Source organism: Passer domesticus, chromosome 22, assembly GCF_036417665.1.
Source record: "Passer domesticus isolate bPasDom1 chromosome 22, bPasDom1.hap1, whole genome shotgun sequence".
NCBI lineage: Eukaryota > Metazoa > Chordata > Aves > Passeriformes > Passeridae > Passer > Passer domesticus.
In genome coordinates this window covers 6,587,829-6,612,029 of record NC_087495.1, presented here as the reverse complement: position 1 = coordinate 6,612,029, position 24,201 = coordinate 6,587,829, and the positions used below count along the sequence as shown (strand labels likewise).

Sequence of the window (24,201 nt, the reverse complement as noted above, 5' to 3'; positions counted from 1 at the left end):
GGGGAGGGAACCGTGAGGGGAGGAACCGTGAGAGGAGGGCGGGAACCGTGAGGGAAGGAACCGTGAGGGGAGGGAAGGGCCGGGCGGGAACCGTGAGGGGAGGCAGGGAACCGTGAGGGGAGGGAAGGAAGGGCAGGAACCGTGAGGGGAGCGAGCCCCGGGCCCCGAGCGCCATCCCTGTCGCGACATAAAAACAAAAAAAAGTATCGCGATCGCCACACGGCCCCAGCCGGGAGCATGGTCTGGACATGCCGGCTCCTTCTTAACCAGGAATATCCTCTAAAGATTCATTTTTAACAAGGTTTAGCCCATAAAAACTAGTTTTTAATGAGGGATATCGCCTAAAAACTACTTCTTAACCAGGAATATCCCCAAAAAAGGTCATTTTTAACAAGGGACATCCCATAAAAACTCCTTAACCAGGAATATCCCCTAAAAATTCTTTTTTAGCAAGGGTTATCCCATAAAAACTCCTTTTAAACAAGGAATATCCCCTAAAAACTCCTTCTTAACCAGGAATATCCCCTAAAATTAATTTTTAGCAAGGGATATCACACAAAACCTCATTTTTAACAAGGAATATCCCCCTAAAAACTCCTTTTTACTGAGAAAAATCCCATAAACATTCTTTTTAAATGAGGAATATTCCCTGAAAACTCCTTTTTAACGAGGACTATCCCCTAAAACCTCATTTTTTTTCTGAGGAATATCCCACAAAACCTTCTTTTTAACGAGAAATATCCCCTAAAAACTCCTTTTTAACGAGGAATATCCCATTAAAAACTCCTTTTAAATGAGGAATATTCCAAAAAAACTCATTTTTACTGAGGAGTATTTCCTAAAAATCTCCTTTTTAACGAGGAATAGACCAAAGAAATCTTCTTTTTAATGAGAACTATTCCATAAAAATTCCTTTTTACTGAGGAAAATCCCATTAAAAATTCCTTCTAAATGAGGAATATTCCATAAAAACTCTTTTTAGTGAGGAAAATCCCCTAAAAACTCCTTTTAAATTAGGAATATCCAAAAAAAAAAAAAATCTCATTTTTAACGAGGGTGGAGCAATTAAGGGGAGGTGACAAAGCCATGCCCGGGCAGGTGACATCAGCAGAGCTCTGCACAAACAGCAATTAACAATTTAATCAACATTTTGATTAACAATTAGCCCCGTGTCATCAGGGCTGCGTGGCAGGTGAAGCACCAGAGGTGTAGAAAAGTTATTTTTTTATTTATGTAGTTGATGTTTGTGGGAGTTAAATGGGATTTTTAATGTAGAAAATGAATTTTTTAATGTAGAAAATATTTTTTTCAAATAAAGTTTTTTTTAAAAATGAATTTTTAAAATAAAAATTTAAGAATAAATTTTAAAAATAATTTTAAAATATAATTTTTAAAGCTTTATTTGCAATTCCTTGCGGGGGAGCCCTCCAGGGTTGATTGGATTGATCCCAAAAGAAACCCTGCACAGGGCTGGGAGCTGCCACAGGCATTGTGCAATCCCCGGGTTTAATTAGGACTTGTTAATGAGCGCGTGGCTCCTCCATCCCCTCCTTCCCTGCTGCCACGGCAGCTCCTCTTCCTCCTGCTCTGCTCCAGTGGAATTCCTGCCCTGGGAATCCATTTTGGGGCAGTTCCAGGAGCTGGGAGTGATTTCCATCTCTTTTTCCAGGAGTTTTTTGGGATTCCTCATCGGCTCCAGTGGAATTCCTGCCCTGGGAATCCATTTTGGGGCAGTTCCAGGAGCTGGGAGTGATTTCCAGCTCTTTTTCCAGGAGTTTTTTGGGATTTTTGGCAGCTGGGAGCTGCCACCTGCTCCAGTTCCAGCTGGAATTCCTGGATTGGGAATTGCTGCCAAGCCTTGGGAATCCATTTTGGGATTGAGCCAGGACTTCGGAGTGATTTCCATCTCTTTTTCCAGGAGTTTTTTGGGGATTCCTCACCTGCTCCAGCTCCCAGCTGGAATTCTTGGATTTGGAATCCATTTTGGGGCTGCTCCAGGAGCTGTGAGGGATTTCCATCTCTTTTTCCAGGAATTTTTTGGGATTCCTCATCTGCTCCAGCTGGAATTCCTGCCCTGGGAATCCATTTTGGGGCCATTTCAGGAGCTGAGAGGAATTCCCACCTCTTTTTCAGGGTTTATTTTTTGGGGATTCCTCACCTGCTCCAGCTCCCAGCTGGAATTCTTGGATTGGGAATCCATTTTGGGGCTGCTCCAGGAGCTGTGAGGGATTTCCATCTCTTTTTCCAGGAATTTTTTGGGATTCCTCACCTGCTCCAGTTGGAATTCCTGCCCTGGGAATCCATTTTGGGGCAGTTCCAGGAGCCGGGAGGCACTGCCACCTCTTTTTCAGGTTATTTTTTGGGGATTCCTCACCTGCTCCAGCTCTCAGCTGGAATTCTTGGATTGGGAATCGATTTTGGGGCCGTTTCAGGAGCTGAGAGGGATTCCCATATCTTTTTTTTTGTTGGTTTTTTTTTGTTGTGGTTTTTTTTGTTGTTGTTGTTGTTGGTTTTTGGTGGTTTTTTTTTCTTTTTTTTTTTCTTTTTTTTTTCTTTTTTCAGGAGGGAGCGATGCTGTTGGCAGCTCCAGGATGGCTGCAGCTCTGGTGTCCTCCCAGCAGGGAGCTTCTGGAGCTCTCCAACCCTCGGGATTCCCCCAGATCCTGCTGGGTCTGACTGGAAACCAGAGCTGGAGCAGGAGCAAAACCCATCCCGGCCCATCTGGGATTCCAGGGGGTGACAAATCCGTGAGGAACAGAACCAGAAGAGGAAGAGAACCCCAAAAAAACCCCAGGAATTGTTCTTCCAGAGCGATGCCAGGAGCAGCTGCAGGTTCCTTCCTCACACAGGTGAGTGAGTGCAAATGAATGCTTGCTCATCCCAGCAGGATTTTAATTTTTATTTTCATTTTCATTTCCGGGCTGCATTTTAACCCTCTGCACCCAGGGCAGGGCTGACGTGGAGCTTGCTCATTAAGGAGGGGTAATTAAGGAATATTTCCACGGCTGGTGATTAACAGATGAGTCATGTGCTCATTGTGCCAGGGAGTTTTATTTTGGAAAATTGGGATTAAAAGCGAGTCCAGCAGGGGTTAAGGGGGGTTGAACCAGCCTGGAGCGGGTTTGGCAGCATTGGGACATCCCAGCTCTGCAGGCTCAGGTCCCTGGGAGGAACTGCAGAGAAATCCCCCAGCCAGGGCTCAAACTTCACACCAAAAACAATTCAGGGGGTTCCAGAGGGGGGGGAAAAAAAATCAATTCAGGGGGTTCCAGAGGGGGGAAAAAAATCAATTCAGGGGGTTCCAGAGGGGATAAAAAATAAATAAATAAATTCAGGGATTGACAGAGGAAAAATGCAATTTAGGAATTGCCAGAGGGAAAAAACAAAACAAAACAAAAACAAACAAACAAAAAAAACTAAAAAAACCCAAACAAAAAACAAACAAAAAAAACAAAACAAAAACAAACAAAACAAAAAACAAACAACAACAACAACAACAAAAACAAACAAACAGAAAAAACAAACAAAAACAAAAACAAACAAACAAAAAAACCTAAAAAAACCAAACAAAAAACAACAAAAAACAAAACAAAAACAAACAAACAAAACAAAAAACAAACAACAACAACAAAAAAACCAAACAAACTGAAAAAAACAAACAAAAAACAAAACAAAAAATCAAAACAAAAAAACCCAACCAAACAAAAAAACCCCAAAAACAAAAACAAAACAAATCAAAAAAGAAATTCAAGGATTCCCAGGGAAAAAAAAAGGAATTGAGGGATTGCCAGAGGAAATCTGGTGTGCAGAGCTCCACAGACATTCCAGGAGAGGAGGAAAACATCCAGAAAATTCAGGAATTCAGCACAAAAAGCAATTCAAGGATTCCCAGAGTAAAAAAAAAAAGCAATTGAGGGATTGCCAGAGGAAAAAAAGAAATTCAGGGATTCCTGAAGGAAATTTGGGTGTGCAGAGCTCCAGGAGAGCAGGAGAACATCCAGAAAATGCAGGAATTCAGCACAAAAAGCAATTGAAGGATTCCTGAAGGAAATTTTGGGGTGCAAAGCTCCAGGACAGCAGGAGAACATCCAGAAAATGCAGGAATTCAGCACAAAAAGCATTGCAGGGATTGCCAGAGGACAAAACCATTGCAGGGATTGCCTGAGGAAAGGTTGGTGGCCACTGGATCAGCCAGTCCAGCCAAGCTGCTGTGGGCAGCAGCTCCCAGTGCTCCCAGTGCTCCCAGTGCCTCCTCCCTTCGCCCTCCTTGCTGTCCCACCCCTCTGGGATTCCTGCTGGCTCAGGAGGCAGAGCCTGCCCTGCAGAGCTCCAGCTGTGCTTCACCCCTCCCTCTGCTCCTGCCCTGGGAGGGATGCTGAGCTCTGCGTGTTCTCCTGCTCTGCACACCCAAATGTCCTCTGGGAATCCCTCAATTGATTTCTGTGCTGAATTCCTCCTGTTTCTGGATGTTCTCCTGCTCTCCTGGAGCTTTGCAAACCAAAATTTCCTCTGGGAATCCCTGGATTGATTTCTGTGCTGAATTCCTGCATGTTCTGGATGTTCTCCTGCTCTCCTGGAGCTCTGCACACCCAAATGTCCTCTGGGAATCCCTGGATTGATTTTTGTGCTGAATTCCAGCATTTTCTGGATGTTCTCCTGCTCTCCTGGAGCTCTGCACACCCAAATTTCCTCTGGGAATCTTTGATTTCCTTTTTGTGCTGAATTCCTCCTGTTCCTGGATGTTCTCCTGCTCTCCTGGAGCTCTGCACACCCAAATTTCCTCTGGGAATCCGGAGTGGGAAGAATGAAGATGGGACACGTGGTATGTTCTTCTCAAATTTTAAAATTATTTAAAAGATTCAAATCCTCTTAACCAGCTGTTATTATTCTGTTCCACCTCTCTTTAATATTAAAAGGAAGTTTTACAAAACATACCTGGAATATTTTTAATTAAAAAAAACCCCATTATTTCAGAAACTTTAAATTAAAAATTGTAATTTAAATTTTTAAAATAATTTTAATTTTTAATTCAAGAATAAATCAAATTAAATGAAGAGTTTTACCAGCCAGGTGAAGAGTTAATTAGCTAAAATCTCTTTAACAACCTCCCAGCACTGGGAGCCTTGTTCTGTCACGTTCGTGTCTCTCCTCACCCCGCGTTGTGCAATGAAAATGCAACAATCCATCCCTGACAATGCAATTGTTGCACAAGGAGCAGCCACCAAACAGCTCCTGTTGCCTCACCATGGCAGCACCTCGGAAAAAATCCCTGCAAAATTCCCTCCAGGAATTTTTTTTCCTGGAAAATCGGGAAACAAACTGGATCAGCATCACTGAGAAAATCTCCTGGTTCTCTTGGATTTTTGTGGATCCTGAACTGGGAGAGAAGGACAGAAAAAACTCCTTCACCGCTTAAAAATGTGATTTTTTTTTGTTTCAAAATGCAGAGATTGTGGAGATAAGAACCCTGAGAAAGTCCTGGGGGGTTGCAGGGCTGTAATTAAAAATTCTGAGTACGGAGATGTTGATTAGGGCTTGGGAGGAGGGAAGGAGAAAATGTTCTGTGTGTCCTGAGGAGCAGCAGCTGTGGACGTGGCCAGAAGGTTCCTTTCCCCACTTAATTTTAATTTTTGTTTTTAATTTGTTCATTTTCATGGAATCACATCCTATCTAATTGATAAAAGCTGCAGAGGTAAAGAAAATTTAGGAATTTTGCCATTTTTCTTGGAAGTTTTTATGTATGAACTGTGCAAACTCTGTCCTTGGATAATTATTGTATGGGGTTATAAATTCATATATATCCAGAATAAATCAAGTGTAAGTAGGATTGAAATCAATCAACATCAGGAGAGTTTCTTTCCCTTCACCTTTGTCCTTTCTCACTTCTTTCTGAATCAAATTTCACAAGAAATTTCTTTTTTTTTTTTGCAAACACTGATATTTCACAGCTTCCAGTGGGAGAGAAAATCCAATTTGGAAAGGCAGGCTCTAAATTTATCTGGATCCCAAATATTCCCATTTTCACATTAAAAAATATTCCTGCTTTTTCCACGTGGGAAAGGATCAAAAAATAATCATGGAAGTTCTCCTTGGTGCCCCAAATCCATTTCTCCATCACTTCTGCCACTCTTTAACCCAACCACAACCCCAAAACCTGACTGGAACGGGGTTGGTTTGGTTCTGGTTCCATCTCAGCACCTGAATCCCGGATGGGATTGGGATGGGATTGGATTTGGAGTTGGGATGGGATATTCTTGGAGAAGCAGGAGGAGATCCTGCTGGTTCTGCCAAGGAATGCAATTCCTCAAGGCTTGGTGGCTCCGATTGCCTGGGATCCCACCAGGCTCTGGACAACAGGGAAAGAAGGCAGGAGGATCCTCCCTGGATGGGAAAATCCAGAGTGGGAAGGACAGAGATGGGAAAATCCAGAGTGGGAAGAGGAAAGATGGGAAAATCCAGAGTGGGAAGAACAAAAACTGGGAAATCCAGAGCGGGAAGAAAAAACATGGGAAAATCCAGAGCGGGAAGAACAAAAATTGGGAAATCCAGAGCGGGAAGAAAAAAATGGGAAAATCCAGAGCGGGAAGAACAAAAATTGGGAAATCCAGAGCAGGAAAAGGAAAGATGGGAAAATCCAGAGTGGGAAGAGCAAAGGTGGGAAAATCCAGAGCAGGAAGAGGAAAGATGGGAAAATCCACAATGGGGAGAGCAAAGATGGGAAAATCCACAGTGGGAAGAGCAAAGTTCCTCCCTAGATGGGAAAATCCAGAGTGGGAAAAGCAAAGATGGGAAAACCCAGAGCAGGAAGAAGAAAGATGGAAAATCCAGAGCAGGAAGAGGAAAGATGAGACAATTCACAATGGGAAGAGCAAAGATGGGAAAATCCACAATGGGAAGAGCAGAGTTCCTCCCTAGATGGAAAAATCCAGAGTGGGAAAAGCAGAGGTGGTAAAATCCAGAGTAGGAAGAAGAAAGATGGAAAATCCACAATGGGAAGAGCAAAGATGGGAAAATCCAGAGCAGGAAGAAGAGAGATGGGAAAATCCAGAGCAGGAAGAAGAGAGATGGAAAATCCAGAGCAGGAAGAAGAGAGATGGAAAATCCAGAGCAGGAAGAGCAAAGATGAGAAAATCCAGAGCAGGAAGAGGAAAGATGAGACAATTCACAATGGGAAGAGCAAAGATGGGAAAATCCACAATGGGAAGAGCAAAGTTCCTCCCTAGATGGGAAAATCCAGAGTGGGAAAAGCAAAGATGGGAAAACCCAGAGCAGGAAGAAGAAAGATGGAAAATCCAGAGCAGGAAGAGGAAAGATGAGACAATTCACAATGGGAAGAGCAAAGATGGGAAAATCCACAATGGGAAGAGCAAAGTTCCTCCCTAGATGGGAAAATCCAGAGTGGGAAAAGCAGAGGTGGTAAAATCCAGAGTAGGAAGAACAAAGATAGGAAAATCCACAATGGGAAGAGCAAAGATGGGAAAATCCAGAGCAGGAAGAAGAGAGATGGAAAATCCAGAGGAGGAAGAGGAAAGATGGGAAAATCCACAGTGGGAAGAGCAAAGTTCCTCCCTAGATGGGAAAATCCAGAGTGGGAAGAACAAAAATGGGAAGATGCAGAGTGGGAAGGACAAAGACAGAAAATCCAGAGCAGGAAGAACATTCTGGAATCCGTGGTTATTTCCCTAAAAACGATGACTCTGACCATGAGGGTGAACACGCCAGCGGCGCTTAAACCCAGCTTAACTGCGGTGTAACCTCCGCGTTAACCCGTCTGTCCAGTTCATTCACTTCCTATTATTCCCTGGATCATGCTTTGAATAATTTCCATGGTCTCTTCCTCCAGTCCTGCCCCTTTTGATGTCATCCCTTCCCTCCATAAAGGCTGGACAGCTCCAGGGCCTCCCAAACCCCACAGCTTTGGGCCAGCACTGGATTTCTGCTCAGGGTTAAGCCCAGGGCTGGGTTTAGTGGCTTCTCTAAACGCTCAGAGTTTCTGCCAAGGTACGGTGTAATTTGGTTATAATTTGATTTTTTTAATGTGTGTTTTTATATTTGTGGCTATAAATCTCGGGTTGTGCTGTTTGTCCAGATTGTTTCTGAATTATTTTGCTTTATTAAATTTTTAGAATGATTAATTTTAACAAAGCAGATTTAAACAGGATGAATTCACCATAAAGTTAAAGTCCCACTCAGAACACCTGAAAACTGAATTATCTCTGACAACCAGGCTTCATCTGGGGGTTTTTATAGTTAAAACTAGATTTAAAAAATCTGTGTTTGATAAATTCTTTTAGCATTCATTTTGGGTAATTCTTCCTTTTTTTCCACATTTCCTCATGAGCAAGGACTAGATTCTTTTACCATTCATTTTGGATCATTATTTTTTTTTATTCCACATTTCCTCATGGCTAAAGACTCAAAGCTTTCATTTCATTAAATTAAATTAAATTAATTTCCTTCATTCCATCACTGAACCTCTCCCAACAATCCTTTAACTTCTCCTGCTCTCCTCCATTTCAACCTCCATCCCTGTATCCCTAATTTTTATTTTATTTTCTGATTTGGAGCAAAGGTTGTCCCAAAGTTTGGACTCAGTGAACTCCTTTTAATGACATAATGAGCAGGGTGATTCACGGGCTGCTGTCACGTTGGAAATTCTCACCGTGTCATCTTCAGGACACGGAAATGTCCCAGCGTCACTCAGCTGTCCCAGACTGCCACCAGAGCCAGTTTTCCGTGCTCAGAAATGCTGGAATTATCCCTGGAATAGCACAGGAGGTGTTTTAATTACTGGGAGAAATCATAATTTTAAAAATCTGGATTTTTAGTTGTATTTATGCTGCTCTCTTGAGTGGTTTTCAATTTCTTTTCCATTTCTTTTCACTGCTGTAAATTGCAAATACCTAAATTCCTGTTTGTGTGGCAAAATCACTGTTAATAATGTTAATTATTAATAATAATATTATTTAATTAATATTTTGGTGGTCTTCAATAAGCATCCCGAGGGTGTTTTTATTTTATTTCCAGTGGTTTCTACAATTTTTGAATTAAATTCTTTCTCCACACCCTAATTTGCCCCCTCCCCTCTGTGCATCCAACTGAGATTTTTTTTTTCCATTTCCACCCCAAAATTCCTGCCTGCACCTCCTCTGTTTCATCTTGGAGCAGAGTTCAGGGATGAATTCATCCTCTTTATTCTGCAGCATGAGATCCTACAGCAAAAATTAAAACCAGCTTCTAATTCAACCCATTGAAAGTTGAATTTTTCCCTCATTCTTGGCCATAAGGATGAAGCCATTGTGGTGTTGGGCCAGTCTTGTTTTAAGGCATAAAACAAGACATAAAACAAGAATAAATAAGAAATAATTATATAATAAATAATAGATATAAAAATAAAGATATAGGTAATATATAAAATAATAATATAATAATAATAATAATAATAATAATAATAATAATAATAATAATAATAATAATAATAATAATAATAATAATAGTAAATAATGTTTAAATCAGAATATTCCACTAGCAATATTCCCTGATCATTAATTACAAACCTGAGTTGACACTTCAGAATTTAAGCCTGCTCCTTGGAGTTCTTGGAAAGAAGAAAATTCCTCACATTTTTATGGCCTCAAACTCCCCAGCATTATCCCAAATCCACCTTGGCAGGGAAATCCTCTGGAAGTGAGGGAAAGCTCCTCAGAATTCCTCAGCAGCGGCAGAATTTGGGGTTTTTGCTCCTTCCTGGGTGCAGATTCTGGGGGAATCTCCCTGGATTCAGATTCTCTGCAGTTTTATTGTCAGGTTTTCCTAACTACAAACTCGTTTGGGGATCAAAGGTTTGTTTGGAAGAGGAAACTTTGGAGAAGCTTCTTTGGAAAGGCCTCTTTGGAAGAGGCAACTTTGGAAAAAACCTGTTTGGAAATGGACTCTTGGGAAAAACCACTTTGGAAAAGTCTGTTTGGAAAAGCCTCTTGGGGAAAAAAAAAATCTTTGGAAAAGACCACTCGGGGAAAAGTGTGTTTGGGAAAGGTTTCTTTGGAAAAGGTTTCTTTGGAAAAGCCTCTTGGAAGAGCCTCTTTGGAAAAGACATCCATGGAAAAATCCTCTTTGAAAAGAGCCCATTTGGGAAAAATCTGTTTGGAAAAGGTTTCTTTGGAAACGGCCTCTTTGGGAAAGCCCTCTTGGCAAGAGACCTCTTTGGAAAAGCCCTTTTGGGAGAAGCCTCTTTGGAATTGGAAAAACCTTTTTTGGAAGAACCCTCTTTGGAAAACGCGCCTTTGGAAAAGACCTCTTAGGAGGAGACCTATTTGGAAGAGACCTCTTTGGAAGAGACTTCTTTGGAAAAGCCTGTTTGGGAGAAACCCATTTGGGACAGGCCTGTTTCTTTGGAAAAGGTTTCTTTGGAAAAAGTCCTCTTTGGAAAAACCCGCTTTGAAAAACGTGCCTTTGGAAAAGACCTCTTTGGAAAAGCCCTCTTAGGAAGAGACCTCTTTGGAAGAGACTTCTTTGGAAGAGACCTCTTTGGAAGAGACTTCTTTGGAAAAGCCCGTTTGGGAGAAACCCATTTGGGACAGGCCTGTTTGGAAAAGATTTCTTTGGAAAAAACCTCTTTGGAAAAACCCTCTTTGGAAAACGCGCCTTTGGAAAAGACCTCTTTGGACAAAGCCGGTTTGAAAAATCCTCTTTGGAAGAGCCTTTCCCTCAGATTAACACAATTTTCCATTGTTTCCCATGCCCAGAAAGCCACTTAGATGATGGAACCAGAGCTGCCAGGAGGAGAAGGAGAAGCGGCTGAGGAAGGGCTGATCGAGTTCTACAGCTCCTACAAGGAGATGTTTGAGTTCTTCTGCAAGAACACCACGATCCACGGCACCATCCGGCTGGTGTGCTCGGGCAGGAACCGCATGAAGACGGCGTTCTGGACGCTGCTGCTGCTGGCCAGCCTGGGCGTGCTCCTGGGAAAGGCCTCCTTGGAAAAGGCCATTTGGGAAAGGGTTCTTTGGAAAAGACCATCTGGGAAAGGGTTCTTTGGAGAAGGTCGTTTGGAAGATGTTGTTTTGGAAGTGGCCATTTGGAAAAGCCGTCTTTGGAAAAGCCCTCTTTGGAAGAGACCTCTTTGGAAAAGACCTCTTTGGAAAATCCCATTTAGGAGAAGCCCATTTGGGACAGTCCTCTTTGGAAAAAGTCCTCTTTGGAAAAAGTCCTTTTTGGAAAAACTCTTTGAACACGTGCCTTTGGAAAAGACCTCTTTGGACAAAGCCGGTTTGAAGAATCCTCTTTGGAAGAGCCTTTCCCTCAGATTAACACAATTTTCCATTGTTTCCCATGCCCAGAAAGCCGTTTAGATATGGAGCTGGACCTTCCAGGAGGAGAAGGAGAAGTGGCTGAGGAAGGGCTGATCGAGTTCTACAGCTCCTACAAGGAGATGTTTGAGTTCTTCTGCAAGAACACCACGATCCACGGCACCATCCGGCTGGTGTGCTCCGGCAGGAACCGCACGGAGACGGCGTTCTGGACGCTGCTGCTGCTGGCCAGCCTGGGCGTGCTCCTGGGAAAGGCCTCCTTGGAAAAGCCATCTGGGAAAGGTCTCCTTGGAAAAGGCCATCGGGAAAGGGTTCTTTGGAAAAGCTCGTTTGGAAGATGTTGTTTTGGAAGTGGCCATTTGGAAAAGGCCTCTTTGGAAAAGCCCTCTTAGGAAGAGGCTCTTTGGAAGAGACTTCTTTGGAAAAGCCCATTTGGGAGAAGCCCATTTGGGACAGTCCTCTTTGGAAAAAGTCCTTTTTGGAAAAACCCTCTTTGGAAAATGCCCCTTTGGAAAAGACCTCTTTGGACAAAGCCAGTTTGAAAAATCCTCTTTGGAAGAGCCTTTCCCTCAGATTAACACAATTTTCCATTGTTTCCCATGCCCAGAAAGCCACTTAGATGATGGAACCAGAGCTGCCAGGAGGAGAAGAAGTGGCTGAGGAAGGGCTGATCGAGTTCTACAGCTCCTACAAGGAGATGTTTGAGTTCTTCTGCAAGAACACCACGATCCACGGCACCATCCGCCTGGTGTGCTCGGGCAGGAACCGCATGAAGACGGCGTTCTGGACGCTGCTGCTGCTGGCCAGCCTGGCCATGCTCTACTGGCAGTTCGCCCTCATGTTCAGCCAGTTCTGGGCCTACCCCGTGGTGCTCACCATGTCCATGGACTCCGAGCCCAAAATGTTCCCGGCCGTCACCATCTGCAACCTGGATCCCTACAGGTGAGCTGAGGGTTGGGGATGGTCCTAGACGTGTCCTGAAGGTCTGGGAATGGTCTGGGATGGGTCCCAAAGGGTTGGGGATGGTCTGGGACATGTCACAAAGGTTTGGGGATGGTCCTAGACGTGTCCTGAAGGTCTGGGAATGGTCTGGGATGGGTCCCAAAGGGTTGGGGATGGTCTGGGAGGTTTGGGAATGGTCAGGGACACGTCCCAGAGGTTTGGGGATGGTCCCGGTTGGGTCCTAAAGGTTTGGGAATGGTCCTAGACGTGTCCTGAAGGTTTGGAATGGTCTAGGATGGGTCCTAAAGGTTTGGAATGGTCCCGGTTGGGTCCTAAAGGTTTGGGGATGGTCTGGGAGGGGTCCTAAAGGTTTGGGGATGGTCTGGGATGTTTGGGAATGGTCAGGGACACGTCCTCAAAGGTTTAAGAATGGTCTGGGATACGTCCCAAAGATTTGAGAAATTAATAAATTAAATATTAATATTATTAGAGTTAAGTGTGCTGAGCAGCAGAATTTCCCAGTCCTGCAGGTTTGAGCTGGTCAGTGAGGGATCAGAAATGCAGAATTTTCCCAAAATGTGGTTTTTTTCCCCAAAATGTGTTTTTTTTCCCCAACCTGCAGGTTTGAGCTGGTCAGCGAGCAGCTGGAGCAGCTGGAGCTGATGGCCGAGGAGTCGCTGACCTTCCTGTACGGCCCCAGGGCCGCGGCCCGGCTGGCCCTGCTGAGGGCTGGGGACAGGGCCAGGAGCAGGGCCAGGAGCAGGGCCGGGGCCAGGAACAGGGCCAGGGCCATCCACGTCCAGGCCTGGGCCAACCTCAGCAGCGCCGCCTTCCGCCTCAGCCACAACTTCTCCCTGGTCCGGATGTGGGACCCCAGCGCGGGCAGGAAACAGGCCAGGGTGGGATTCCGGCTGGTGAGCCGCGCCGCGGCACCGAGGGGCACCGAGGGGTGGGGGCACCCCAGGAAAGTGGGGGTTCATCCCAAAGAAAGGGGGGATTGGGATGGGGATTCACCCCAAATACCTGGGGATTCACCCTAAAGGAACTGGGGATTCACCCCAAAATACCTGGGGACTGGGGTGGGATTCACCCCAAAGTACCTGGGGATTCACTCCAAAGAAAGTGGGGATTCACCCCAAAATCCCTGGGGATTCACTCCAAGGAACTGGGCGTTCACCCCAAGAAAGTGGGGATTCACCCCAAAGGAACTGGGGATTCAGCCCAGAGAAGGTGGGGATTGAGATGGGATTCACCCCAAATACCTGGGGATTCACCCCAAAATATCTGGGGATTGGGATGGGGATTCACCCCAAAGGAACTGGGGATTCACCCCAAAATCCCTGGATGGGATTTACACAAAAATAGTCTATTACTATTATGGGAACAATAATAGTTCCCATATAATACAATTATATATATATATACACACACACACACACATATATATATATATATATATAAAAATTACATATTATATAGTAAAAGAATATTTAATTTACATACTCATCTGTATTATATGTAGATTTTAAATATATTTCTAGATATTTAAATATATTTCTAGATATTTAATATATATTATACAATATATTAAAGTTATATGTGACAATATATTTAATAGATACTATAATATACTATAATATACTATAATATACTATAATATACTATAATATACTATACTATACTATACTATACTATACTATACTATAATATAATATAATATAATATAATATAATATAAATAATATAATATAATACAATATAAATAATATAACATAAATATTATATTATATTATATTATATTATATTATATTATATTATATTATATCAAACACAAATTTTAATATAATTATAATTAATATATAATCTATAATACATTATAATATATATAGAATATTATATTATAATGATGAAATAATACACCATAACATAACAATTCTCACACAACACAACCCAGCCCATCCCAGCACACCCACAGCCCCTTTTCCCTCCCCTGCCCTCCGTGTCCCAGTGCAACTCCACGGGCGGCAACTGCTTCTACAACTGGCACCCGTCGGGCATGGACGCGCTGCTCGAGTGGTTCCGCTTCCACTACATGAACGTGATGGCCCAGCTGCCCCCCGCGCCGCCCCCGCACCCGCAGCACTTCCAGCACCTCGTCTACTCCTGCCAGTACGACGGGGAGCCCTGCCGGCCCAGGTGGGGCACCAGGGGAAGGGCAGGGGGTGTCGGGATGGAGGAAGGTGAGGAGTTCTGGAATGGCTGCCAGCCCCAGGTGGCACCAGGAGAAGGGCAGGGGGTGTCGGGATGGAGGAAGGTGAGGAGTTCTGGAATGGCTGCCAGCCCCAGGTGGCACCAGGGACAGGGGGATGTTGGGATGGAGGAAGGTGAGGAGTTCTGGAATGGCTGCCAGCCCCAGGTGGCACCAAGGACAGGGGGATGTCGGGATGGAGGTCTGTACAGGAAGGTGAGGAAGTTCTGGAATGGCTGCCAGGGAGGTGCTGGAGTCACCATCCCTGGGTGTGTTTAACAAAGCCTGTGTGTGGCACTGGGTGCCAGGGTTGAGTTGGGGCTGGGTTGGACTCCATGGTCTTGAAGGTCTCTCCCAGCCTGGGGATTCTGAGAATTCTGAAAATTTGGGGGAATTTCGGGAATTCCCAGGAACCAGGGAAGTGGTGAAATAACCATCCCTGGGTGTGGCACTGGCTGCCTGGGTTGACTTGAGGAGTTGGGGCTGGGTTGGACCTCCATGGTCTTGAAGGTCTCTTCCAACATGGACAATCTGTGAATTCTGTGAATTTGGGGAAATTTCAGGATTTCCCAGGAACCGGGGAGGTGCTGGAGTCCCCATCCCTGGGTGGGTTTAACAAAGCCTGGATGTGCCACTGGGTGCCAGGGTTGAGTTGGGGCTGGGTTGGACTCCATGGTCTTGAAGGTCTCTTCCAGCCTGGTCATTCTGTGGTTTTGGGGTTTCCAGGGAATGCACAGCTCCTTCCCCCTGTCCCAAACACATCCAGCTTGGAATGAAGGTGGTGTCACACTTGTAATTAAAACCCCAATCACATTTCTCTTGATTTTCCATTAAAACTCCACCAAATCTCTGATTTTCCAGTGATTACGATCACTTCCACCACCCAGTTTTTGGGAGCTGCTACACTTTCAACAGCAAGGGGACAGATCCCTTCTGGGCAGCCACAAAACCAGGAATTCCTTATGGTGAGTCATCTGCAAAATGGGGAAAAAGAGCTAAAATTAAGAGAAATAATTAATTTTTTCCTCAGTGCAGGATATAGTGGCAAATTTAGGCATCTCTTTTGTGGCACAAATTCAGCTTAAAAAAGCAGAATTTCTTTTTAGTTTGGAGCAGGATATTCTTACAATGTTTATTACAGAATATTGGGGTTTATTGGGTTTTATTTATAGGTGTTTTTATTATTAATTATGGGATTATTGAGGGATTGGATTGGTGCCATTGTCACCAGGGCTCTGAGGATTCAAAATGGCTCTTGAGGGATCCCAGAACCCAAACCTGGGACCCAAACAGGGATTTGGATTTTATTTATAGGGTTATTATTATTCATTATTTATCACTTATCATTTATTTATACATATATATTTATAATATTATGGGATTATGGAGGGCTTGGAACAGCTGCCACTGTCACCAGGGCTGTGAGGATTCAAAATGGCTCTTGAGGGATCCCAGAACCCAAATCTGGGACCCAAACCCAAACAGGTGGGATTTATTTGCCCAGTGCTGGGCACTCCAGCTGTCCTGCTGTCCCCCAGCTGTGTCCCCCAGGTGATCTCCTGTCCCCCAGGTGATGTCCTGTCCCCAGGGCTGTCCTGCTGTCCCCCAGCTGTGTCCCCCAGGTGATGTCCTGTCCCCAGGGCTGTCCTGCTGTCCCCCAGCTGTGTCCCCCAGGTGATGTCCTGTCCCCCAGGTGATCTCCTGTCCCCAGGGCTGTCCTGCTGTCCCCCAGCTGTGTCCCCCAGGTGATCTCCTGTCCCCCAGGTGATGTCCTGTCCCCAGGGCTGTCCTGCTGTCCCCCAGCTGTCCTGCTGTCCCCCCGGTGATGTCCTGTCCCCCCGTGTGTCCCAGGGCTGTCCCTGATCCTGCGGGCCGAGCAGAAGGAGCACATCCCGCTGCTGTCCACCGTGGCCGGGGTGAAGGTGATGATCCACAGCCACAACCAGACGCCGTTCCTGGAGCACGAGGGCTTCCACATCCGCCCGGGCATCGCCACCACCATCGGCATCCGCCAGGTGCGGGGTCAGACCAAACCCAGAGCACCCCAAACCATCCCAAACCATCCCAAACCATCCCAAATCAAACCATCCCTTTTGGCATCCGCCAGGTGCGGGGTCAGACCAAACCCAGAGCATCCCAAACCATCCCAAACCATCCCAAACCATCCCAAATCAAACCATCCCTTTTGGCATCCGCCAGGTGCGGGGTCAGACCAAACCCAGAGCATCCCAAACCATCCCAAACTATCCCAAACCATCCCAAACCATCCCAAACTATCCCAAACCATCCCAAATCAAACCATCCCTTTCGGCATCCGCCAGGTGCGGGGTCAGACCAAACCCAGAGCATCCCAAACCATCCCAAACCAAACCATCCCAAATCAAACCATCCCTTTCGGCATCCGCCAGGTGCGCCCGGGTCAGACCAAACCCAGAGCATCCCAAACCATCCCAAATCAAACCATCCCAAACCATCCCTTTTGGCATCCGCCAGGTGTGTGGGTCAGACCAAACCTAGAGCATCCCAAACCAAACCATCCCAAACCAAACCCAGCCATCCCACACCATCCCAAACCATCCCTTTTGGCATCCGCCAGGTGCGTGGGTCAGACCAAACCTAGAGCATCCCAAACCAAACCATCCAAACCAAACCATCACAAACAATCCCATCCCAAACCAAACCCAGCCATCCCATCCCATCCCATCCCATCCCATCCCATCCCATCCCATCCCATCCCATCCCATCCCAAACCATCCCTTTTGGCATCCGCCAGGTGCGCCTGGGTCAGACCACCCCAGACCATCCCAGACCACCCCAAACCAAACCAAACCAAACCCAGACCACCCCAGACCATCCCAAACCATCCCAGACCATCCCAGACCATCCCAGACCATCCCAGACCATCCCTTTGGCATCCACCAGGTGGGCACGGCCCCTCGGGGGCACGGGGACACCTGCTGGGCTTGGGGTCCTCTCTCATCTCCTCACTGGGCTCGACCCCAAATAAAAAGTCCCAAATGTTCTTTTGGCTCTCAAAATGTTGGAGCCTGATTTCATTCCTGCTTGATAGATATGATATAAAACATAGAAAATAGAAACTATTAATGTATATAATATGTTGTATATTAATTAATTAATATTCATTTGTATTGTTTCCCATATATTAATTACCAAGGTGCAGCTCTGCTGCTCATTAACTCCCTGCCCTTCCCGCAGTGCAGTCCTGAGGGTGATGGCTGGCTCCAATTAACCCTGCTCCTCACCCAGGGCTCCAATTAACCCTGCTAATCCTGGAGGCACTAATTAATGAACCCTGCTAATTAACCAGCCGAGCTCCTTTGTGTCCCCACAGGACCAGGTGAATCGCCTGGGTGGCAACTACGGCAGGTGCACCACGGACGGGGCGGACGTGGCCGTGGAGCTGCTCTACAACAACTCCTACACCCTGCAGGTACTGAGCCTGGCTTAGCTAAATCCGGCTTAGCCAGGCTGCAGCTGCTCTACAGCAACTGTACACCCTGCAGGTACTGAGCCCGGCTTAGCTAAACCCGGCTTAGCCAGGCTGCAGCTGCTCTACAACAACTCCTACACCCTGCAGGTACTGAGCCTGGCTTAGCTAAACCCGGCTTAGCCAGGCTGGAGCTGCTCTACAGCAACTGTACACCCTGCAGGTACTGAGCCCGGCTCAGCTAAACCTGGCTTAGCCAGGCTGGAGCTGCTCTACAGCAACTGTACACCCTGCAGGTACTGAGCCCGGCTCAGCTAAACCCGGCTCAGCTAAACCCGGCTTAGCCAGGCTGCAGCTGCTCTACAACAACTCCTACACCCTGCAGGTACTGAGCCTGGCTCAGCTAAACCCAGTTTAGCCGAACCTGGCTTAGCCAGGCTGCAGCTGCTCCACAACAACTCCAGTTTTTTTGCCCTTGTCACCTAAAAGCTCCGTCCCATAGATTTGGAATTTTTTCTGATTTATCCAAATATTTTTTGCCCTTTTCTCCTAAGAGCTCTGTCCTACAGATTCAGAATTTATTTTTAATTATCCCAATTTTTTTGCCGTTTCTCCTAAGAACTCCATCCTCCAGATTCTGAATTTTTTCTGATTTATCCAATTTTTTTACCCTTTTTGTCCTAAAAACTTCATCCTAGACAATCAGAATTTATTTTTATTTACCCAATTTTTTTCCCTTTTTCTCCTAATAACCCCACCCTACACATTCAGATTTTTTTTCTAATTTATCCAAATTTTTTCCCCTTTTTCTCCTGCCAGTTCCATCCTAGAAATTTGGAATTTTTTTGGTTTATCCCAATATTTTCCCCTCGTTTCCCTTCTCCAGGCCTGCCTGCACTCGTGTTTCCAGCGGGCCATGCTGCAGCGCTGTGGCTGCGGCTACTTCTACTACCCGCTGCCCGCCGGGGCTCGCTACTGCGACTACAGCCGCCAGCCCGCCTGGGGTGAGCAGAATAAAGAAAAATATAAAATATTGTAGCAAAAATAGAAAATATAATTGTAAAAATATAAAATATAATTATAAAAATAAAGCCTGGGTCCCAGGAAAACATCCCTGGGATTGTCTGGGGAAATGGCGGTACTGCGACTACAGCCACCAGCCCGCCTGGGGTGAGCAGAATAAATATAAATATAAATATAAATATAAATATAAATATAAATATAAATATAAATATAAATATAAACATAAATAATAATAATAGTAATGATAATAATAATAATAATAGTAATAAAAATCATAAATCCTGGGAATTCACTGGGTCCCAGGAAAACATCCCTGGGATTGCCTGGGGAAATGGCGGCACTGCGACTACAGCCGCCAGCCCGCCTGGGGTGAGCAGAATAAATATAAATATAAAATATAATCATAAAAATATAAAATATAATTATAAAAATAAAGCCTGGGTCCCTGGAAAAAATCCCTGGGATTGTCTGGGAAAATCGCGGTACTGCGACTACAGCCGCCAGCCCGCCTGGGGTGAGCAGAATAAATATAAATATAAATATAAATATAAATATAAATATAAATATAAATATAAATATAAATATAAATATAAATATAAATATAAACATAAACATAAATATAATTATAAAAATAAAGCCTGGGTCCCTGGAAAACATCCCTGGGATTGCCTGGGGAAATGGCGGTACTGCGACTACAGCCACCAGCCCGCCTGGGGTGAGCAGAATAAATATAAATATAAATATAAATATAAATATAAATATAAATATAAATCATAGTAATGATAATAATAATAATAGTAGTAATAAAAATCATAAATCCTGGAAATTCCTGAGTCCCTGGGAAATCCTTGGAATCCCAGAATTCCCTGAGTTTAAAGGATCCTGGATCCATGGGGTCAGAATTATCTTTAAGGTCCTTTCCAACTCAAAATTCTGGGATTTTAGGATTTACTTCCAGGATTTTAGGATTTATTTCTGATTATTTTCCTTCGGGATAATTCCAAAGGGAGTGGGAATTCCTGGGAATTCCCGGGAATTCCCAGCCCTGTTCCTTCCATGCCATTTCCAGGGCACTGCTTTTACCAGCTCTACTCCCGGCTCAGGAATCACCGCCTGGATTGCTTCCAGCACTGCCCCAAACCCTGCAGGTGAGCCCCAAAAATCTCAGTTCAAATTTCAATTTCATCCTCCCATCTTTTTAAAATTTAATTAAAATTAAAATTAAATTTATTTGAAATTTAATGTCATCTGAATGTAATGGAAATTGAAATTAAATTTAAATCTAATTGTCACATATTTTTCTCATTTAAATTTAATTATTTCTATTTATTCTATGTAATCAATATTTAATTTAGTAGATAAATTTATTTATATTTATTACATTTATTATATTTAATTCTTCAGAGTTTATTTTGTGACCTGAATTGGGAAGCTTTTCCCAAAGCTCTGAAGAGCTGCCCTGGGAATTTTTGGATCTCTGGGAGTTCTCCCTGGGCAGCTCCTGGTGCTCAGAATTCCAGGTTTTTCAGGATTCCTGCTTTTTTCTCCCCAGGGAATCCCTGTACAAGGTCTCAGCTGGCACAGCCAAGTGGCCCTCGGCAAAATCCCAGGTACTGCAAAAATTCCAGTCATGAGAATTCCAATGGAAACATTCCTGTAATGAATATTTCAATAACAAATATTCCAATAATGAATATTCCAATAACAAATATTCCAATAGAAACATTCCAATAATGAACATTCCAATAATGAACATTCCAATAATGAACATTCCAATATCAAACATTCCATTAAGAATATTCCAATGGAAACATTCCATTAACAATCTTCCAATAACAAATATTCCAGTGCCAACACTCCAATGCCAACCTTCCATTATCAACGTCCGATTAACGACATTCCAGTGCCAACGTTCCATTAACAGCATTCCAACAGCAAATATTCCAATGCCACCATTCCAGTGTCAACATTGCAATGCCAAATTCCAATAACGAATGTTCCAATGCAAATATTCCAATGCCAACATTCCAATGCCAACATTCCAATGCCAACATTCCAGTGCCAACATTCCAATAACAAATATTGCAATGCCAACATTCCATTAACAACATTCCAATGCCAACATTCCAACGGAAACATTCCAATGCCACCATTCCAATAACAAATATTCCAATACCAATATCCCATTAACAATATCCCATTAACAACATTCCAATGCCACCATTCCAACGCCACCATTCCAATACCAATATTCCAATACCAATATCCCATTAACAATATCCCGTTAACAATATCCCATTGGAAACATTCCAATGCCACCATTCCAATGCCAACATTCCCGTGGCAGGACTGGGTGCGCCAGGCTCTGCGGCACCAGAACGGCTACAACTCCAGCAGCAGCAGGTAAACCCTGGGGTCACCCCATCCACGGGGTCATCCCAGTGCCAGCGGGGTCATCCCAATCCCAATGGGGTCATCCCAGTGCCAGCGGAGTCATCCCCATCCCAACGGGGTCATCCCAGTGCCAGCGGGGTCATCCCAATCCCAATGGGGTCATTCCAATCCCAATGGAGTCATCCCCATCCCAGTGGGATCATCCCAGTCCATGGGGTCTGGGCTGGGCAAGGGAGGGCAATGGGAAAAGCTGCAGGATCATCCCAAAAAAACCCCCCAAAAACCCCAAATGAATTCCCAATAAATCCCCAATAAATGTCCCCCCAATCCCTACTGGGAATGTCCCCAGTCCCAATTGGGAATGTGCACCAGTCTCAAGTGGGAATGTCCCTGGTGCCAGCTGGGCGCATCCCCGTGGGCACTGGGCGTGTCCATGGGCGTGTCCCCATGGCCCTGGGCGTGTCCCAGTCCCAGCTGGGCGTGTCCCCGGGCATGTCCTGGTCTCCCCGGGCGTGTCCCCGGGTGTGTCCCATGTCCCCGTGTCCCTGGGTGTGTCCCCGGGCGTGTCCCGGGCGTGTCCCCGTGCCAGCTGGGTGTGTCCCATGTCCCCGGGCGTGTCCCGGCGTGTCCCGGTGCCAGCCATGTGTCCCCGGGCGTGTCTGGGCGTGTCCCTGGGCGTGTCCCCGTGCCAGCTGGGTGTGTCCCATGTCCCCGGGCGTGTCCCTGAGCATGTCCCGTGTCCCTGGGCGTGTCCCAGGGTGTCCCGGCGTGTCCCGGTGCCAGCCGTGTGTCCCTGGGCGTGTCCCTGGGCGTGTCCCAGGCGTGTCTGGGCGTGTCCCGGTGCCAGCCGTGTGTCCCCGGGCATGTCCCTGGGCGTGTCCCAGTGCCAGCCGCGTGTCCCCGCAGGAGGGACATTGCCAAGGTCACCATCTTCTACCGGCAGCTGAGCTCGCAGGCCGTGCACGAGGCCCCGCTGCTCTCGGTGCGTCCCAAATCCTCCTTTGGTATTTCCATGGAATTCTGGGCAGTTTTAGGAGGAGTCACTCCTAGGATTTCATTCATTGCCTTTATTTTGTGTGGTGGAAAAATAGATCTGTTCATTTCTATTGTAATAGTGATGATTAATTAACAAGGAATTAATTTAAGCTTTATTTTACATGATATATATATTTTTATATGCTATTATTAATGAATAGAAATTTATTATTCTTTTTGTCTATTATATATATGTGTATATATGTGTATATATATGTGTGTGTGTGTATATATATATATATTTTTATATATATATATTAATTATTAGTCAGCTTAACTCCCAGGCTGTGCATGAGGCAAACAGCAGAAATCCCAGAGCTCAGATAAATTAAAAAAATCAGATTTTTTTTTTCCCAGGAGAAGCTGCTGCTTGGAGCTTTGGGATCGGATTTGGATTTTTATTTATGGAAAAATGAGCCACAGATCCCATTGCTCCAAATATGGGTTTGAGGAACAGAAAATAAATATTTTGGGGTTTTATTTTGCTTTTTCTCTGCCCCATCCCTGGACATTTTTCCTTTCCAGGAGAAGCTGCTGCTTGGAGCTTTGGGATTGGTTTGGGTTTTTCATTTAGGGAAAATTATTGGGAAAATGAACTGCTGATCCCATATGCTCCAAATAAGGGTGTGAGGAACAGAAAAAACATAGAAAAAGCAAAATAAAACCCCAAACCCTTTCCCATCCTTGATCATTTTGGGTTTCCCAGGAGAACCTGCTGCTTGGAGCTTTGGGATTGGATTTGGTATTTTGTTTAGGGAAATTCCATGGAAAAATACTGGGAAAATGAGTTACTGACCAAAAAGGCTCCAAATATGGAACTGAGGACTAGAAAAAAGATAGAAAAAGCAAAATAAAACCCCAAACTCTGTCCCATTCTTGAGCATTTTTGGTTTCCCAGGAGAAGCTGCTGCTTGGAGCTTTGGGATCAGATTTGGATTTTTATTTATGGAAAAATGAGCCACAGATCCCATTGCTCCAAATACAGGTGTGAGGAACAGCACAAACACACGTTGGGGTTTTTTAATTTAACTTTTTATTTTGCGTTTTTGCTCCGCAGGAGAACCTGCTGCTGTCCAGCATGGGCAGCCAGTGGAGCCTGTGGTTCGGCTCCTCGGTGCTCTCGGTGGCCGAGGTGCTGGAGCTGCTGCTGGACGCGCTGGCGCTGGGCCTGCTGCTCTGCCTGCGGCGCCTGCGGGGCCGGGAGCCCCGGGGAGCCCGGCCTGGCCCTGAGGGACCCCGGAACGGCCCTGAGGGACCCGGGAACGGCCCTGAGGGACCCCCGGGACGGCCCTGAGGGACCCGGGAACGGCCCTGAGGGACCCCGGGAACGGCCCTGAGGGACCCGGGAACGGCCCTGAGGGACCCCCGGGAACGGCCCTGAGGGACCCCGGCCCGGCCCTGAGGGACCCGGGAACGGCCCTGAGGGACCCCGGGAACGGCCCTGAGGGACCCCGGGAACGGCCCTGAGGGACCCCGGCCCTGAGGGACCCCGGCCCGGCCCTGAGGGACCCCGGCCCGGGAGCCCCGGGGAGCCCGGCCCGGCCCTGAGGGACCCCGGGAACGGCCCTGAGGGACCCGGGAACGGCCCTGAGGGACCCCGGCCCGGCCCTGAGGGACCCGGGAACGGCCCTGAGGGACCCCGGCCCTGAGGGACCCCGGCCCTGAGGGACCCCGGGAACGGCCCTGAGGGACCCCGGCCCGGCCCTGAGGGACCCCGGGAACGGCCCTGAGGGACCCCGGCCCGGCCCTGAGGGACCCCCGGGAGCCCCGGGGAGCCCGGCCCTGAGGGACCCCGGCCCGGCC

The 24,201-nt window shown here is 45.9% G+C and overlaps 1 protein-coding gene across 2 annotated transcripts; it reads left to right on the top strand.

Annotated features, from left to right (window-relative positions):
- The first annotated feature begins 92 nt into the window (after positions 1-92).
- On the top strand, positions 93-23,717 carry SCNN1D (sodium channel epithelial 1 subunit delta). Of its 2 annotated transcripts, XM_064396868.1 has the most exons (14): positions 93-2,351; positions 2,563-2,849; positions 11,917-12,251; positions 12,874-13,165; positions 14,259-14,446; positions 15,360-15,463; positions 16,350-16,513; positions 17,851-17,949; positions 18,833-18,950; positions 20,039-20,117; positions 20,522-20,579; positions 21,317-21,372; positions 22,270-22,345; positions 23,456-23,717. In XM_064396868.1, the coding sequence occupies exons 3-14, from the start codon at positions 11,929-11,931 to the stop codon at positions 23,690-23,692; spliced, it is 1,794 nt and encodes a 597-aa protein (XP_064252938.1). In that variant the 5' UTR covers positions 93-2,351; positions 2,563-2,849; positions 11,917-11,928; the 3' UTR covers positions 23,693-23,717. The 2 variants fall into 2 exon arrangements, with proteins under 2 accessions (XP_064252938.1, XP_064252937.1); XM_064396867.1 differs by having other exon boundaries at positions 93-2,849.
- Positions 23,718-24,201: the final 484 nt, after the last annotated feature.

Coding starts and splice junctions, on each gene's coding strand:
- SCNN1D (XM_064396868.1), top strand. CDS start 11,929: ATGATGGAACCAGAGCTGCCAGGAGGAGAAGAAGTGGCTGAGGAAGGG. Junction 15,464..16,349: donor AAAACCAGGAATTCCTTATG/GTGAGTCATCTG, acceptor CGTGTGTCCCAG/GGCTGTCCCTGATCCTGCGG. Junction 17,950..18,832: donor ACAACTCCTACACCCTGCAG/GTACTGAGCCTG, acceptor TCCCTTCTCCAG/GCCTGCCTGCACTCGTGTTT.